This window comes from Limulus polyphemus, unplaced genomic scaffold (assembly GCF_000517525.1).
Source record: "Limulus polyphemus unplaced genomic scaffold, Limulus_polyphemus-2.1.2 Scaffold570, whole genome shotgun sequence".
NCBI lineage: Eukaryota > Metazoa > Arthropoda > Merostomata > Xiphosura > Limulidae > Limulus > Limulus polyphemus.
Genome location: NW_013666180.1, coordinates 432,366 through 449,276, shown reverse-complemented (window position 1 = coordinate 449,276; position 16,911 = coordinate 432,366). Strand labels below are relative to the sequence as shown.

The 16,911-nt window shown below is 33.2% G+C and overlaps 1 protein-coding gene across 5 annotated transcripts in view; it reads right to left on the bottom strand.

Moving 5' to 3' along the window:
- Positions 1–7,258: 7,258 nt before the first annotated feature.
- LOC106459163 (SPARC-related modular calcium-binding protein 2-like) overlaps positions 7,259–16,911 on the bottom strand; it is a 53,786-nt gene continuing 44,133 nt past the window's right edge. For 4 of the 5 annotated variants that reach the window (XM_022385588.1, XM_022385591.1, XM_022385590.1 and 1 more), the window contains 3 exons: positions 15,827–15,899; positions 13,464–13,653; positions 7,259–8,620 (listed from right to left, as the gene is read on the bottom strand). In XM_022385588.1, the coding sequence (XP_022241296.1) occupies positions 8,547–8,620; positions 13,464–13,653; positions 15,827–15,899 (337 nt within the window). In that variant the 3' untranslated portion in view covers positions 7,259–8,546. The remainder of the gene's footprint in view (positions 8,621–13,463; positions 13,654–15,826; positions 15,900–16,911) is intronic. The other variant, XM_022385589.1, reaches the window with a different exon arrangement.

The following is a 16,911-nucleotide window of genomic DNA, read 5'->3' as shown; positions in this document are numbered from 1 at the left end:
TGCTAAATTAGGGACGGCTAGTGCAGATAGCCCTCGTGTAGCTTTGCGCGAAATTCAAAACAAACCAAACCAAATTATATTCTAAAGGGAGGGTGCTTTCTTATCAGATGTAAGTATATAGTTTGGGATGGGCAATTAAATTCTAAAAAAAAAATTGATAAGTGCATTGTTTACAGGCAAGACTCCTGTAAGCTGTGGAGAAATATAAGTTTGAACGCTTTTTTTTTTCATTTTGCTTTCCAAGTTACACTAAATAAATATTACAAAATGACAAAATATCAATTCTATAACATTTCTAACTTTACAAAGTTGTTGAAATGAGTTAGAATAATAATATTATTTATATTTTGAAATTTGGTATGCAGGTGTACACTGAAAGATGCTCAATGGTCGAAATAGGATGAAAGACAATTGAATGTTGGATGGTCTTGATGTCATCCAAATTATAATTAAAACTTTGACAGTTCCACTAAATGAAAATAGCTATTGTAATCTACATGGATTAGTGGTTCTTTTTTGTTTTTGTTTGATTTGGTTGTTTTTAAGCGCAAAGCTACACAATAAGCTGTGCTGTGCCAACCATGGCTATCGAATTTTAGCTTTGTATGCCTGTAGATTTACCGATGAATCTCTGGGGGGGGGGTCATTAGTGGTTATAGGTGTCAAATGTATACTTTTTTATTTTTGAGTTCAACATTTCTGACGTCGTTTTTGTTATTGGTGGGCCTATTAACTTCCACAGAAGAAGAATCGCAAGCAAACTGACAGCTAGTAACCTCTCTTCTCAATCTAAAAAGCAATGATGAGAACGCATAATAGTACTTCAAGTAGTTACAATTAGGCAGGTCTTAAATGAGAAATGGGTTTACTGTTGAACAGGGAAATGGTGTAGAAAAAGCCTTGCCAGAAGGAAAAGAATCCCCAGGAGCTGACAAGGCCTTAAGATATGGAAGAGGATTCAAATACTGAAATGCATAATTGAAGCCCGATTCTGATTCAATGCTGGCATAATCAGTTCAAATGACCCACTTTAAGTTATTCGATATATTGAGAGGAACTTCGTTTACACCCTTTCATTTAGTGCGTGATTCCAAATAAGAATGATAAGAGCACAGATTGCTTACACAAAGAAGCACAACATTATAAATGATACCAATGTGATCTCAACATCCACAATGGTACATGTAAGAGTGCTAGAACAAGAAGTCTTTTAACTGGAAGATTCAGTAAATTTACAAGATATAGTTAAATTGGACAATTAAAATATCCTGTATTAGGTAGGAAGATATGGATGGAAAAGTGTGAATGAAATTTCTGATAAGCTGAACGTTTCCAATTTTGCAACTAAATTTACTTCTGATAGTTTTAAGATTTAAAAATAATTTATTCTTTTAGTATGTTGATAATATCGGCTATAATAACTATTTCCCCAGAGGATTTCAGGATGTTATTGGGATGATCTAGGAGAGGATCCATTTCAGAGTCTGAGAGGCCAAAAGGATCTCACTGTTCTTATACTATTGTGAATTAACAAGAAAATCCTATAGTTGACAATGAGTCCCTCTGAGCCCTTTTGGGTAAGAATTGGTGATATTTTAATAAAAGGTCTTTTTCTCATAAGGAATGAAGATTGATAAAATAAAGCACAGATAATAAATGAGACGGAATTGCATCATCAGTTTGGGGCCTCTTAAAGGTCCCATCAGAGGGTGTAAAATTTAATTTACCCATAAAAATGGTAAACATACAGGCCTTCTGTCCTCAAACACTGTAAAACCCCAAAGGAACATGCTACACTGTTATAAGCATATTGTGAAGCAGTGCCATTTCTCATTTAAGATGGTCAATATTGACACATAGTTGACTCTCTTTATTACTGACCAGCTTAATTACTTCGAGGGAGCCACCTTAAAGCCTCTCATATACAGGAATTCAGGGTCAAAGAAATGTGTTGGGCTGACCTATACACCACTAGACAACCTGAATCTTCCTTTCTTTTTCACGAGTCGCCGTAGAGTAGCTTCAGATTTAAGTCTGCCTTCCTCAATGCTAAAATTCAGGTTTAAATCACAACTAAATAAAACACTAAACACAACAAGTTTATATTTGTTATAATATCTAAGCAATTGATTGTGAATTTCATTTATATTGAACATTTTGTCCACTCATGACTATTTAATTTTGATATAATTAAAATATCCTGTACTATTTTTATTATAAGAAAATACCATCTTCCATAAACATTCACTACCTGCCAAATATTTCAATGCCAACATTGTAGCATTCTCTTACTATTATTAGTAAGAATGACAGGTGCACTGTATTTTCAAATAATACTTTCCAGGTTAACTATCACAGTTAACATCGTATCATAAAGTCTTAACATCCAAATCAAATCTTTTTTTTCTCCAAGCACATGCTGCTTACTGTTTTGTAACTGATCCATTCATGCTATACAATGTTCTTATAAGCATGCAAGACCATACACATTCACGCACTCTAGTAGCTTATAACAAACTGCTCCTGTTCTCCCCTTAAATTACTTTGATAATTTTCTCATATTACTTTCTGAAGCTTCTTCTCAGTAGCAATGGTCTTGTTATATGCTGCCGTCTAGGGTATATAATGTTTCATCTAAGGCATCATAAAACGAATAATCACTGTCATGTTTCAGCCGAACTAAAACGTTTCAGTTAAAATGTTCATCATCCAGGATTAATGCTTGTACTGTTACTACAGTATGTCAGATTACACTAAAAATGCAACTCCTTTCTATGTTGAATCAACATACTCTCCTGGTATGTAGGGAAGAACCTAGCAAGTGCTAGGCAGCAAGCTTCTTAGAGTTCTTGCCACTCATCTAGATGGAGTAAGCGATTCTCTCAAAACATCAGATGATATTTAGCATTAGAAAATTCACTCAATGGCTCAGAAATAAAGGGTACCAATGACCTTTCAATCATTTATTTTTCAATTACATTTATGTACTAGCTTATGAAGTAAATCAAGTGACAATCACAAAATGTAGTGCTTTCATCATACCATAAAATACCACCTGATGATTCATAAAGCAAAGGTCGCAAAACTTTTTCAGCTGAGTTTTCAAACTTTTAGCTAATATCTTCAGATGTGCAAACTATTGATGTACTAGGCATTACATGACCTAGCTCCAGTAGTCCTAGGTTATGAAACCTGAGTGGTTATCATACTATGAGTAAATACATTGTGCCTTACCATACAAACTAAAGCTCAGAAATCAAGGGTCGCATTATCCTTTCAACTAACGTTTTAAACTCCTAGCACCTATCTTCAGTTGTGTTTACTTGGCTTTTCATCTACTAGATCCAACTGTTCTAGCTTATAATTGATCAAGTATTAATCATACAATTTAGAGCATACATTATACCTTCTCATACTACTAAATAGCTCAGACATCAAGGGTTACAACACCTTTTCAACTGAGCTTTTGAACTTCGGACTAAAATATTCAATTGTGCAAACTATTGACTTACTAGGTATTATATCTGCTTGCTCCTGAGTCCAGCCACTCCAAGCACATGTCTGACTCAAAAGCCCCAGGAAATAGTTCAGATATTCTTCTATTCCATCTTTGAGCATCGGGATGAAATATGCTTGGTTCCCCTCTCTTGGATGTGTGGTGATGGCCTTCTGAGTTATTGGCCAATATTAAGCTGGCATGCTACCAATGTCAGAGGTATTGGGAAGTATGCAAACTCAAGGACTCTGACACTCAGACAAGTAATGATTTCTGGTCCATCATGGAAGAATGACAAGTTGCTCTTGACAGCTCAACCTGAGGTTCTGCATAATCACAAGCTTCCTATGATCCATGATCACTCTGGTAGGATACCTCCTAGCTCAGAGAAGTTTATGACTCTCCCATGGTTCATGCTCTTTTTTCTGTTTCACCTGCCAAGGAAACATCTCTAATTGGTGGAGTTCGTCCACCAGTGGCCCATCCAGTCTTTCCTATCTCTTCTTAAATGGTCTTGACTAGAGCTGGGACTGTGTTACACTGTAATTCATTTTTCTCCTGTGTTCAGATAGATCCTTAGAGGCTGACCTGCTGCTCTACATACACAATACGTTGACTGATCTTCTTGAATCTATGGTTGCGTAGAGTCAATGTAAAAGACCTTTACAACATCAGAAAACGTCTTTTCTAAAAGAGGGCTTCTTCTATATTGAATACCACTGTCATACAACCATCGTTTTTCAGTGGCAAACTCCCCATCTCGGTCTTGAGCACTTCTACTTGCATTTTGTCAATAAGAAGAATTCCTTTAAGCTCGAATAACTCACGAGTCCAAGTAAGGGCAATATATACACTAGCAAAAACAGAAAACTTCACAATAAAATCGTATGGTCGCGGCAACAGCAGTTCACTTCCCTACCTACTATATGTCAGTCTCAGGTTAAACTGATTTTCTCAAAGAGCATTAGGTAGATCTGCTTTATAATAGGATGATTGGGCTGGTTAAATTACAAAGTCAGTCTGAATTTAATTAAACAAAAGAGTTCAGGCAAAGAAATAAACAAACTGTGCACAATTTATTATGCTAAATAAAAAATATTCATGTTAAAGACAAAAATATGTGTGCATCCTTGCAATGGGACACTGAATTTTCATCTTATCCTGGTTTTGAAAATTGATCAACTGGCTTTCTTCTCTAACGATGTTACTTGAGATACTGTGTGGTACTATTGAAATTTAATGTTTCTACTAAATGGGAAACATTAGATTCACCCTTAGTGGCTATCACGTGACTAGTCATTCTCATTCAACATAAAGAAAGCTGTAACTTCTAGAAATCATGTCTTACTAGTGAAGGACACTGCTGTTGCTCACCATCTTGCACATCCTGCAATGCTTCACAATTATCCCCTGCGTCCAGAGCTATCATTATGTCTATAGAACAACAGAGGGACAAAGAGAGCTAGAAAAGTCAACTTAACAGTTTCCTGGACACTGTTATGAAAAAAAAAAGCTGCATAAACTCAGAATAAACGAAACTACTTGAAATTATCTGCATTAAAATGAGGAGGTATAAAACGTAATGTTTGCCTGCATTGGATACAAACTATCCATCCCTAGAGAGTAAGTCTGATGTGTTTAAGAAATCAATAGTTATATTATTACCATATGTACGGCAACAATCATAATGTGCTAAACAGAAATTAGCTTCAATCTTGAGTGGAGTCTGTCCACAGTAAAAGATAAGATGTGTGTTTAATTGTATTATCAGTGTTCTTTTTTTCTCATTTTAAGAATTGCATACTTAAAAATATGATATCACTTTTCATCTACAAATGGATAAATATGTGGACCCCACCACAAGGTTTATATTGTTGTACATTATATTTTTAATGTTTAATTTATTTGTTTGCTAGATGGAGCTGCTAACATAATGAAGATGCTAGATTTACAAAGATTATACAAGTAATCTTAGAATACTAGAGTGTTCATGAATGTTAATGATCAAGAGAATTTGTGAAATATCTAGAAACGAGGATATATTATAAATATGAGAATCAGTGAAACACTTAGTCGGTTTTTCTGTTTGTCCAGTGATGGAGAAGCTGGTGAAGTACTGAGATCGGTGTTAGATATTGCGTATATTCATTACTCGATCGATTAACCGTGAAATTGTACAAGTAAGTTTATTTGTACGTTAGTTATAGTAACATAAACTGGACTTTGCGTTATTTTCAGAAAGTAATTTGTCCAGTGATGGAGAAGCTGGTGAAGTACTGAGATCGGTGTTAGACATTGCGTGTATTCATTACTCGATCGATTAACCGTGAAATTGTACAAGTAAGTTTATTTGTACGTTAGTTATAGTATCATAAACTGGACTTTGCGTTATTTTCAGAAAGTAATTTTAAAGAACCCGCTTAACGAAAGAACACGTTACAACAGTATAAATGGGCGTACTTCTAGAAAGCCTGAAAAATAATCAATTATAGCATGACATCTCTTTTTTTTTATTGCTAATGATAAAATGAGACCGATCTTAAACTAACAACATTTGGAGATTTAAATGCTATTCAAATACACCCGTTTATTTAATAAAAAAGTTTCATCACAATATTTGCTTATCCAAATTATTTCTTATTTCTGAGGTTTAAATAATAAATTGCATCCCCGATAACTCATCGGCAAGTCTGAGGGCTTATAACTCTAAAAATCTGGTTTCGATACTTGCGGTTAGCACAACACAGATAGCCCATTGTGTAGCTTTGACTTAATAAAAAGCACACAAAAAGAGAAAAAGTAACACATTTTGCAATCTTTACTTGGAGCATCACGACTTTGTAATGAAACTATTAATGCTAGTATCATATCATTTATTGAAAACAAAAATTAATCTCAGTTAGTTTGGTCTTTTTTGTATTATTTGTTGATTAAAATGTGGAGGAAGGCAATGTTGTATTGCCTGCCATTGAATTAGTTTTTAAGTGTTATCAAACTGCTGGTGCGACCAAAATTTCACATCAATTTATTCTCATATGTTTAAGGTAAATTTTGTTAGTATCTATAAATAAATTGTTAAAATATTTAAATTAAAGTACGTAACAAATGATGGTTATCTGTAAAAATCAAACCACAAGTATTTTTTTTTTCCATTTGAAATTAATAACAAAGCACGTTAACTCTGAATTGGTAATAACAATTTATTTTTCACTCAAATGCTATTAACTTAAGGTTAAATCACGTGACAGTTTCATTCCTACTGAAGTTTACCGTGTGAGCTGGATTCCTTACATTAGTGAGACTGGTTTCCACAACAAAAATCCTACAGAATAGTTATCACTAAAAAACTGTACAAAGTTATAGTTATTTATATAAAATGGACATTTCAATAGTTTTTCAATAACATTTTTGCTTCTGAGACTTTCTAATAATAAAAACAATCATTTGGAAAGTAATTCATCATTACATCATTTTAAAACTAATTTGTTTTCCAGTAAAAGTATGAATTTAATGAATATAAACATACATTCACTACTAACGGTATGGATAACAAAAACATCTTGAGAATAATTAAAATACCGTGTATTTATGACCGATGACACCAAGACATAATACAATAAAATCCCACACCCCTACAGCAGCAAGATTTAAACCAATTTCATTCAAACAATTACTTCAAGGCTTGTTCTCCTTAATATCATGTGTAATTAGATCATGTATGATTACATGTAAAAATTTGTTTTACATAAAAACAATTGTTTTTAAGGTAAACAAACATGTTTATTTTAGCAGTATTAAAAATGGTCATTTAAAAATATTAAGCTAAGCCACAAGACTAATATTATCATTAGCTGAGTATTAAGCTAAACCACAAGACTAATGTTATCATTAGCTGAGTATTAAGTTAAGCCACAAGGCTAATATTATTATTAGCTGAGATTAGCCACAGTTCTTTCAAATGTTTATAGTCTATGGCATTTGAAAAACGTTTCATTGGAAATAAATCTTTACACAAACGATTTATCTTCATTAACGATCACGTATTACGAAGTCCTGTTGGTATTTGTGTAAAGATTCTGAGCGTTAACAAAAATTCTTAAGCTCTAAAAATAAATTTAATAAATATTACTAACTAGTCTACAATAAACTAATTGCTAAAAACTTATGTTATAATTGTTGTTCATAATCATCATCAAACGTTGGACATAGCTATAGTAAGAAGAAAACGTTATTTTGTGCTATACTAATACAAGCGAAACGGTGATAAAATAAAATAAAAAACACAGATATTATTATAATTACTAATTTGTAATTATGTTTGGAATATAACGCTCTGCTTATAAATGCATATATATATATATATATATCCAGCAGATCTAGATTCTTCCATACAAAGTTTATAAGAGTGTTGAAAGTTTTTACTTTAATTCTAGTTCACATACTTCTAAAATTTAAAGGGTAAAATATTCTGTTTTAGAGAATTTGTCCAGTTACAATCTTCTTCTGGTGCAACTGTTGATGAATTGTTTTTCATACTCACGAGTATTGCTCAAACCTTTACAGAATCTATATACTGCGCGACATCGAAGTCAGATTTCACAGTTTAACTATCGCTGACTTTGCATTAATTAAATGTAGATCTTATTCGAAAATGATGCAAGAGTATGTGAAAGTTTTCCAAAGACAACCATCTTAAGTATTAAAAACAAAACGCCACGTCACCGACGTTTTCTTTTATGCTCGTTAATTCTATATATATATTCTTAAGTATGACACTCATAAAATGTAACATTTGCCAAAGATGTCTTTCGTCAGACATATAAATCTCTTTGAAATGTTCGCTTAGCCCTCATATTTGTTACAACAATCGGCCATTCAGTTTTTGTCGTTCCTTCCCTTCAAAAAATTTCAAAAACTCGAGCATTTAATTATTTTCTAATTCTGGTCTCAGTTGGTACACAAATTTGTATTATTTTAATTGACAAATAATTATTTCTCAACGTTCTCTTGTTTCTTCCGCTAGATGGCTGGAAGGGACTTGAAGATTAATCTAACGAGCTTTCAATAAACCTATAAATGGATGAGGCCCTTCTAGCTTCGATATTAAGTTTTCGGGCATGTCCCCTGATAGGAAATAAAAAAAGTGAAGTTTTCAGAATCAAAATAAGAAAAGAGTAGATACAATTAAGGCATATTACAAAACTGAACATCAAATTTGTGTATCGTTCTTGAATATACTTTATAAAATGAAAAATCGTTTATGAGTTTGTTTGTTTTCCTCAATTTTGGTACAAAAAAACCAAACCAAACAACAACATCAAACGTTTTGATTATCATTTTATTACAAGTTACAGCTTTTACAGTTAGGAAGATTATTTTCTAGAACAGGTACAACGTTCCGATCACTGGTGCGATCCTCATCAAGTACACAACTTTTATCGGTAAAGAGGTTTTAGTAGTGATCGAAAAAATAACACTCCTTACTGTAAAAGCTGTAACCTTTAACAAAATATACTTCATCAGAAAGTAAATTCCAAACGAAACTATGTCTGTTATATCGGATTCAAGACACTTTATCTTATCAATAAACTTACGATTTGCAAAAGCAAAAGATGAAAAAATAAATCGGTGAACAGGTTGTTTGTTTGTTTGTTTTATGGCAAAACTACTAAGGCTACCTTCCATCAACCGTAATTTTGAACTGGCAACCACAGGTAACGCAACCGGCCAGCAGCGAGCACTTACCGCCCTCTTGGGCTATTCTTTATTAACGAACTATAGGATTGACCGTTACATCATAATGTCCTCACAGTTGAAATAGCATGCAAGTTCGGCAACGAATTTCGATCCCGTGATCCGCAGATCATGATTCGAGCGCTCTAACTACAAAACGTTGCCAGGTCTGGTGAACAGAATTCAAGGAATCTTGCCATCTGTTATGCGTTGTTATAAGTATTGTTAAGTGTACTCAGAACCCCCTACGCATAAGGCGTCCAGAATTGAAAAAATAAAACCCCATTAACATATTGAAATAACAAGAGCTAAGTGTAAAGAAAAACGGTGTAATTAATAGTAGCGGTTATGATGTTTCAAAGGTTTGAATATAGTTTTTATTGTTAATTTTTTCATATGTACAAAGTTTATTTTGCTAACTTAGTATATGAATTTAAGACTAATTTAAATCTCTTAAGCTGACAGAATCTTGTGAGCCATTAGAATAATGGCATAAAATTTATTTAATATTAAAGGTACCAAACTGATGCTTCAACGCATTTTAATTATCGATTTGAGTTTTATGTCTTGATTTTCAACATTATGTGATATACAGGCATATCATATGTTTTCTAACTGCTGTAATGGTATAGGAATTTAAAAAAAAATCATGTATTTGGTTTGTATGCGGTTTTAGCATAAATACGTGGTCTAGAAAAACGTTAAGAATGCCTTATTCTAATTGCTTTCTTTGTTTGTTCTCTATAGTAGATAATGCCTATTCTGCCCAAGAGGATATTGCAGTAACATATAGCATCAGGATTGAAAGGATTACCGACTGTAATATCCTTTGCTGACTGACATGACGCTTTCTAGATGCTACAGCCGGTCAATGCTGTGAGAGAACAAAAATCACGAGGCGACGTTGTCGCCTGGACAAAGGAACCGAGTTTACTTGTTCCATTCAAGTGCTCTTTCTTAGATTACTTTTCTATCTGAAGTTCTTCGAATAAAAATCTAATTTAAGATAATCGTTTCTAGATCGACAGAAAGCTATGGAGCTAATAACGTTCCAGTAAAAGTGACCGTCTTTTTGTGTGCGCAAGTATGTACACTGTGTTTTCTTTTTGTCTGTTTTATGATAAAGATTGTGTACATTTTGTCCAATCTCATTATTTCACACACAATTATTAGGAAAAGTCCGTCAAGTTATCAGATTCAGATTACTCCCCTTATTTCCTGATTGAACCTGCTATTATTAGCAAATTTAACTCTTTGATACTTGTAGGAAATTTATAACGCGAGAAACCGGGTTTCGATACCCATGGTGGGCAGAGCACAGATAGCCCATTGTGTAGCTTTGTGCTTAACTTCAAACAAAAATCAAAGAAACTTGTAGGAAAATTGGTTTATCTAAAAATACCGCAATTATATTCGTCTCATCAGATTGTTATATAAAACTAGCTTAATATAAGTTATTTTTAATTCTTATCTTTATAGTTAGTATACTTTTGGTCGGGATTTATTACTACAGATACAATATCATAATCACAGATCTTGTCTTCGTTCCATTATATAACCTGTCAGTTTTCCTAGAAGAATAAGGAAGGAAGAAGAATTAACAGGAAAAATCTATGCAGTCGTGAAAGAGCAGTTACCCTTAACGTATACATACTACAATATTAAATCAGGTTATCTTTAATTGCAGAACAAAATAATACACGTATTTAAGATGGAAAGAACGTTGCTATAATGCGATATGCCAAAAACACTAATAAAGCTTTGTTGCTATTTTTTCTAGGTAATTTTTTGGCCAAATCAGTTTTAGAATTAAACTGACTCGTCGTGAGATATGCTAGTAACAAAGTAGGTTTAATGTAAAATAAAACAATACAACCCCCTAAAAATGTAACATTTAAATTTCTATGATAATGAAGCGAGTAAAATGACGAATTGAAGTTCGCCACACATTTCACTGTAAAAAGATTCTATTATTGTCAGTTAACTACACGTTTATATTACTTACTTCACGTTCTACGAGAGATACAAACTACCTTCTTAAGTTTCTTGAATTTCAATATACAGAAACGTTTTATGCAAAAATTAAAATCATTAGTTTGCTGTATTACAACATAGCGTGCCGTGTTGATGAGCTATTGATTTTTACGCATATTTGATGCACAATACATAATTAAATATATATCTTAGATACTTCCCTGGAAAATAAATGTGGAAATTTGTAGAACAGGAAAAGTCGACATTCACCAAAGTTTTACAGTGTATTCTAAATTCAAATACTTTTTTTTTTCACTTAAAACACACCATGCCTTCTTGAGACTCCCAAAATCCCTATATCATCAGGCACGTAAGTCTTGGGTGTAGAATAGCTTAGCTGTTGAATCATGACATTTAATAGTAAATCGTGTAACATAACACTACAACAGAACTTATACTAACAATATTTTTACTCCACGTCATTATTTATTGACCCTTCTTCGGACTTACAACGCTAGAAACCAGGTTTCGATACCCGTGGCGGGCAGAGTAGAGATAGCCCAGTATGTAGCTTTGTACTTAATCACAAACAAATGCAAAGTAAATTAATGACCCAGTACGTGTTTCCATATACAAGAGTATATAACAACACTTCACCTATACCTTGTTTGTTGCACATCGTTTGTTGACCAAGTCTTTCAGACCAGTAAAGAATGGTGCGGTTTACAGTATTTTCAGATTTATTATCAAGTAATATTATATGTGCATTACTACATAATAATGAAACTAGTTTCTGAAGGATAAGCAACTATTTTTGATTGTAAAGCTAACGTTTAAAACTCAAGTATTTACAAAACAATGTAACAAAGTTTATCAAATATATTTAAGTTAAGAGTAAAACCAGACTTTCGTATTTCCTAATTTTAGATATGTTGTGAACTTTGTCTATTTCTTCGCACGTTCACAATTATCTTACCGGTCAACATCCAACGTGTATCTAAAAATGTTGTATACAACCACAGTGTATTTGCTTACAAACCTAAGGAAGGATCATTTTTTACCAGTTTTGTAACACATTGATTTCTCTATAATTACCCTTAATGGTCATAGAAAAACAAGCAAAGACTGCTCACTATTGGAATTTTCATCGGTGTCCTGATCACCGGTGGTACAGCGGTAACTCTGGGGCTTTTAACGCCAAAAATCAGGTTTCGGTACCCGTGGTAAGCACAGCCCATAGTGTAATTTCATGCTTATCAACAAACAAACAAAGCCATAATGTACCATATTTATATACTTTATACTTGTATCATCATCTAGTAATAAAGTAATGAAGCCAGATTCCTTTATTGTAATCAGTATGACGAAAGACAGTAATATATGTTTTCTTAAAGTAAATTATCTTTAACTGACTTAATACCGTATATTAGCATTTCATTCACAATTCTGATGAAGGCTCTTCCACCGAGGTCTTTCGCTTAATACTAAAGCATGTTAGGCTAGTTAGAACAACATATCGTCCAAATAAGATTTTTATTACTTTGCATCAGGTTCCACAGTCAGAGAAACTAGTGTTACAGAACATAGAAAATAATACTATTTCATTAGTTTAGGTGGGTTACAACACCCCACAGTATCAGTCGAAGTGCTATTTGGAAATTAGTGTTACAGAATATGGAAAATAGCACTATTTTATTAGTTTAGGTGGGTTATAACACCACAACAGTATCAGTTGAAGTGCTATATAAAATCTAGTTACAGAACGTTAAAAATATCAGATTTCAATTAGTTTAGGAGAGTTACAACACTCTTACAGTATCAGTAGAAGAGGTATTTAGAAAATAGTGTTACAGAACGTTGAAAAATAGTATTTCATAAGTTTAGGTGGGTTACAACATCTCCACAGTATCATTAGAAGTGCTATTTATTTTAGTCGTTTCTGTAACATCAAGTATCATAAAAGAATAATACATTGGTTAATAACTTATAGAGTAGTTTAGGTGGGTTACAACACCCCCACAGTATCATTCAAAGTGTTATATATTTTAATCGTTTCTGTAACATCATGTCTTGTAAGAGAATAATACATTGTTTAATGACTTACACAGTAGTATTTAAAACACGCATTTCTAAAGCAAGATTTTAGCAAATGTAATCTCTTACTATTTCTGTTTATCTTTTACTCTGTTAGAATAATATATCCTATTATATAAACAATCCAATGCTATAATACTTAAACAAGTAATCATAATTTTCCAACCTTTTTTCACTTCTGTACATTCCAGCCATTCCGTTAGCGAGATTTTCTTGTCGTTGTTCCCTAGTTTGTCACAGAATCTCAAGAAATTTCGCCAACATTTCTTCAGCCTTTTTCGTCCTCTATGGGGTTTTCTAAAGAATTTCCATTGTCGCCTAAACAGTTTTCCTTCTTTGCTTTTTCTGTCTATCATCTAGTGAAAATAGAACTGCATGTTTTCGTTATTTGAACGTTCAAAATACACATGATCAAATTAATATATAAACAAACAAACATTCTAAACAGAAAGAGTGAAGCAATTCAAGTAAAATTAGTTCTGGCTCTAAAAGGTTTGGATAGATTTGTCTTAATAGCCTATCAGTAATGCACTTTGGGGCCGTGGGTGCGTTAAAGAGCGACCGTTAAATCTCACTACTTGGTCTTACAAGAGTAGCTCAAGAGTTTGTGATGGGTGATGTTTACTAGTTGTTCTCCCTCTAGGCTATTATTTAAACATTAAAGACGGCTGGCATAGATATCCCTCAAGTAGCCTTGCGCGAAATTCAACAAACAAACAAATTATTTAAAATAACAAGTAATTAACTAAAATACAATTTGTACATAGTTATTGATAACACTCTGACCTTGTATACTCCTTGCGAAAACTGTTTGTTTTAATTACTAAGTTAATTTTTTTATGATCTATGTTGGTCTCTTACTTTGATCAGAAGTTAATAATAACTTAAATTTTCCTCTCTCTCACTAGCTCATGTAATCAAATATAATGTGATTATAAATCATCATAATTTTAACTTTAAACTTTAGCGTTTCACAGCATACACTGTAGTTATTAGTTTCTTTACATCATACCACTAATTGTAGGTGCTGAATTTCTCTAACTCAAGTGTATTTTACTTTAAGTTCTTTCAATTCTCACAAATGTTTTGCGAAAGTATTTGTACTAAATTAGATGTACTTCCACAGGGTCCCAGAAAGTGTTCTGTTTTAAGAGTAAATAAAACCAAAATTAAGTGTAGCAAATATTTTTATTTGTTGCTTTTGAAGTTCATATGTCATACTGTGTTGTACCCTAAAGAGTACATAATTATTCTCGTGATTCATGGCATGTGCACGTTTTACTGACATCACGACAGTACAAATTGCAACGTTAAGCGTCCCATTTCTGATGTCATTTTATTTTCTACTGACTGACTGACAGACAACACACTACAGTACAGTGGTGCGAGTGGTTAAAACATGTGACCCATCCGGGCGGCTTTTGGCCCCCTTTCGAGGAAGTTACGAAGTATTAGTTTCAGTGTAGCCACTAAAAATTAGGGTAATTTAGAATACATATTTTCAAAGCATGTAATGAATTCGAAGTTACTATATCATCGTGAAAGACCGTACAAAACCAGGATAACCTTTTGTTATTTCATGGTCTCAATATTAACAGAAAAAAATTTCTAGCTTCTAATCATTGCTTTCACTAAGTCAAGTCGCCGCAAGGAAGATATCTTGTCTGTACATGCTCGTGCTCTCAGAAACCGAAATATCAAAATTATGACAAATTTCATTTTTTTGTGACCATTTACTACTTCTTATTAGTAAAATAATTTGAAATCTTTAGTGATGTCAATGTGAGCACTTCCTAAGCATTTCCTGTGACTCACACTAATCCAATACACATTAGAGAAAAGATGAACCATCGTGTTTGTTCTAAACGGGATATATTGAGCACAAACATGAAAGTGTGGGATATTTGGTCAAAACCTGTCCAATATATGCAAAACTTATATTATCACATTCGCCGTAGTCCTACTTGATAAAAAAAACAAAAAAAAAAACGTCAAAACGTGATCCTTCCCGATGAAGGGCTTTGACAAAAGATGAAGTCGGGAATTTACTTTGTTTTACGACAGTAGTTTTCCCTTTCCGACAAACAATCTTGGTTTTCTTTTGCTACAAATAAATAATTACATAGCAGGACGAATCGCCAGTCTTTAAACTCCTCCCTTACTAAGCGATTTTAACACTCAAAGTAATGTCAAGATATTGTCAGTCATATATGTCAGGGTAAGCTGGATTTTCAACCCTTGACCATGTAGTGAAAACAATAGAGAACCATTTTGTTTCTCAGCTATAAATAGAAATATTAGTATTTGCGACACCTGAGCTAAACAGCATGGTGAGAAATCCCGAGGTTCAGGCACATATATATATATATAAATAGATTGATTGGTTTTAATGAACTTGCAGTGACACTGGATATATACTGACGTTGGGAATGTCTTGTGAAAATTAAGTTCCTATATATTTTTTTTTGTACAGTTTTAATATTGCACAATAGGAAACGTATGCTTTTTTTAAACTACTTCAAACTTTACCTGGTTCTTGTTAGAGTCCAAATGATTAAACTTCCATCTTGCTGCCTGTTCTTTGGTTGATCTTACTGTTCTACTGAAAAGACACAACAATTTAGAACAACTTTCTTTAAAGTGTTTAAATACGGTTCGTTACAGAATCATCTTATTTCTCATAACTATTACAATGTTTACCCACAAATGTAGTGTTCTGAGTAGATTAGTGTTCATTGATTTAAGAAAGTGTAGCATAGTCATTTTCGCACTTGGTCTTTGATGTATATATTACTGACTTAAAAAATCTTGTCAAGTTAATGAAAGCTTTGGTCTAATCTTTCGAAGCTATTCTTCTAGGTGGTCTTAACAAGCTGGACTCATTTCAAGACGTAAATATGATCACTTGAAATCGAGCATGATTTGGTACAGGGAATAATATCTTGTTGGAATAACATATTGATCTGTTGACCACATAATTCAACTATGGAAGTTCTGAAATGTCTTTGTTTAAAGTATCTTTATATCGAAGGTCACTCAGATGTGCAGACACCTCAGTGATAGGTCCCATGCTTGATGCGCAGGAAACAACCTAAACCTTATTAGTCCTGTCTGTCACAATTAGCGCATCACAGTTAAACTAATATTACATCTGCGCCCAGACCCATGTTCAACTAGTAATTCGTAAATGGGTGAAGTGATTCAACAAACAAATTTCTTAACTAGTCATAAGGACTTTGGTACCACTTTTCTTGAAACAAAGCTCGTCATCACCGAAGCTTATATTAAACTAGAGTAACACAACCCTACCAAAATGTCTACGCTCCTGAAGATCATGCTGCGTAAGCATCGCACATAGTGTCCATTCAGACAGGGACACTTTAGACACAGTAAAGTTTGAATTTGTTGCCAAGATAATTTCTGGCACTTTTATTAGAAATCTCTACAAGAGTTTGGTCAATCTATGTTATTGTTTTATTCCTATTGTATCATTATGTTGACGTGTACCGTTTCGTGCACAGTAGATCACGCATAGTGGTGATTTCATGGATTACTTCCAGCAGTCTCTAATTTACTTAAATCAAGACGATCTGTGATATTACCACGTTTACACC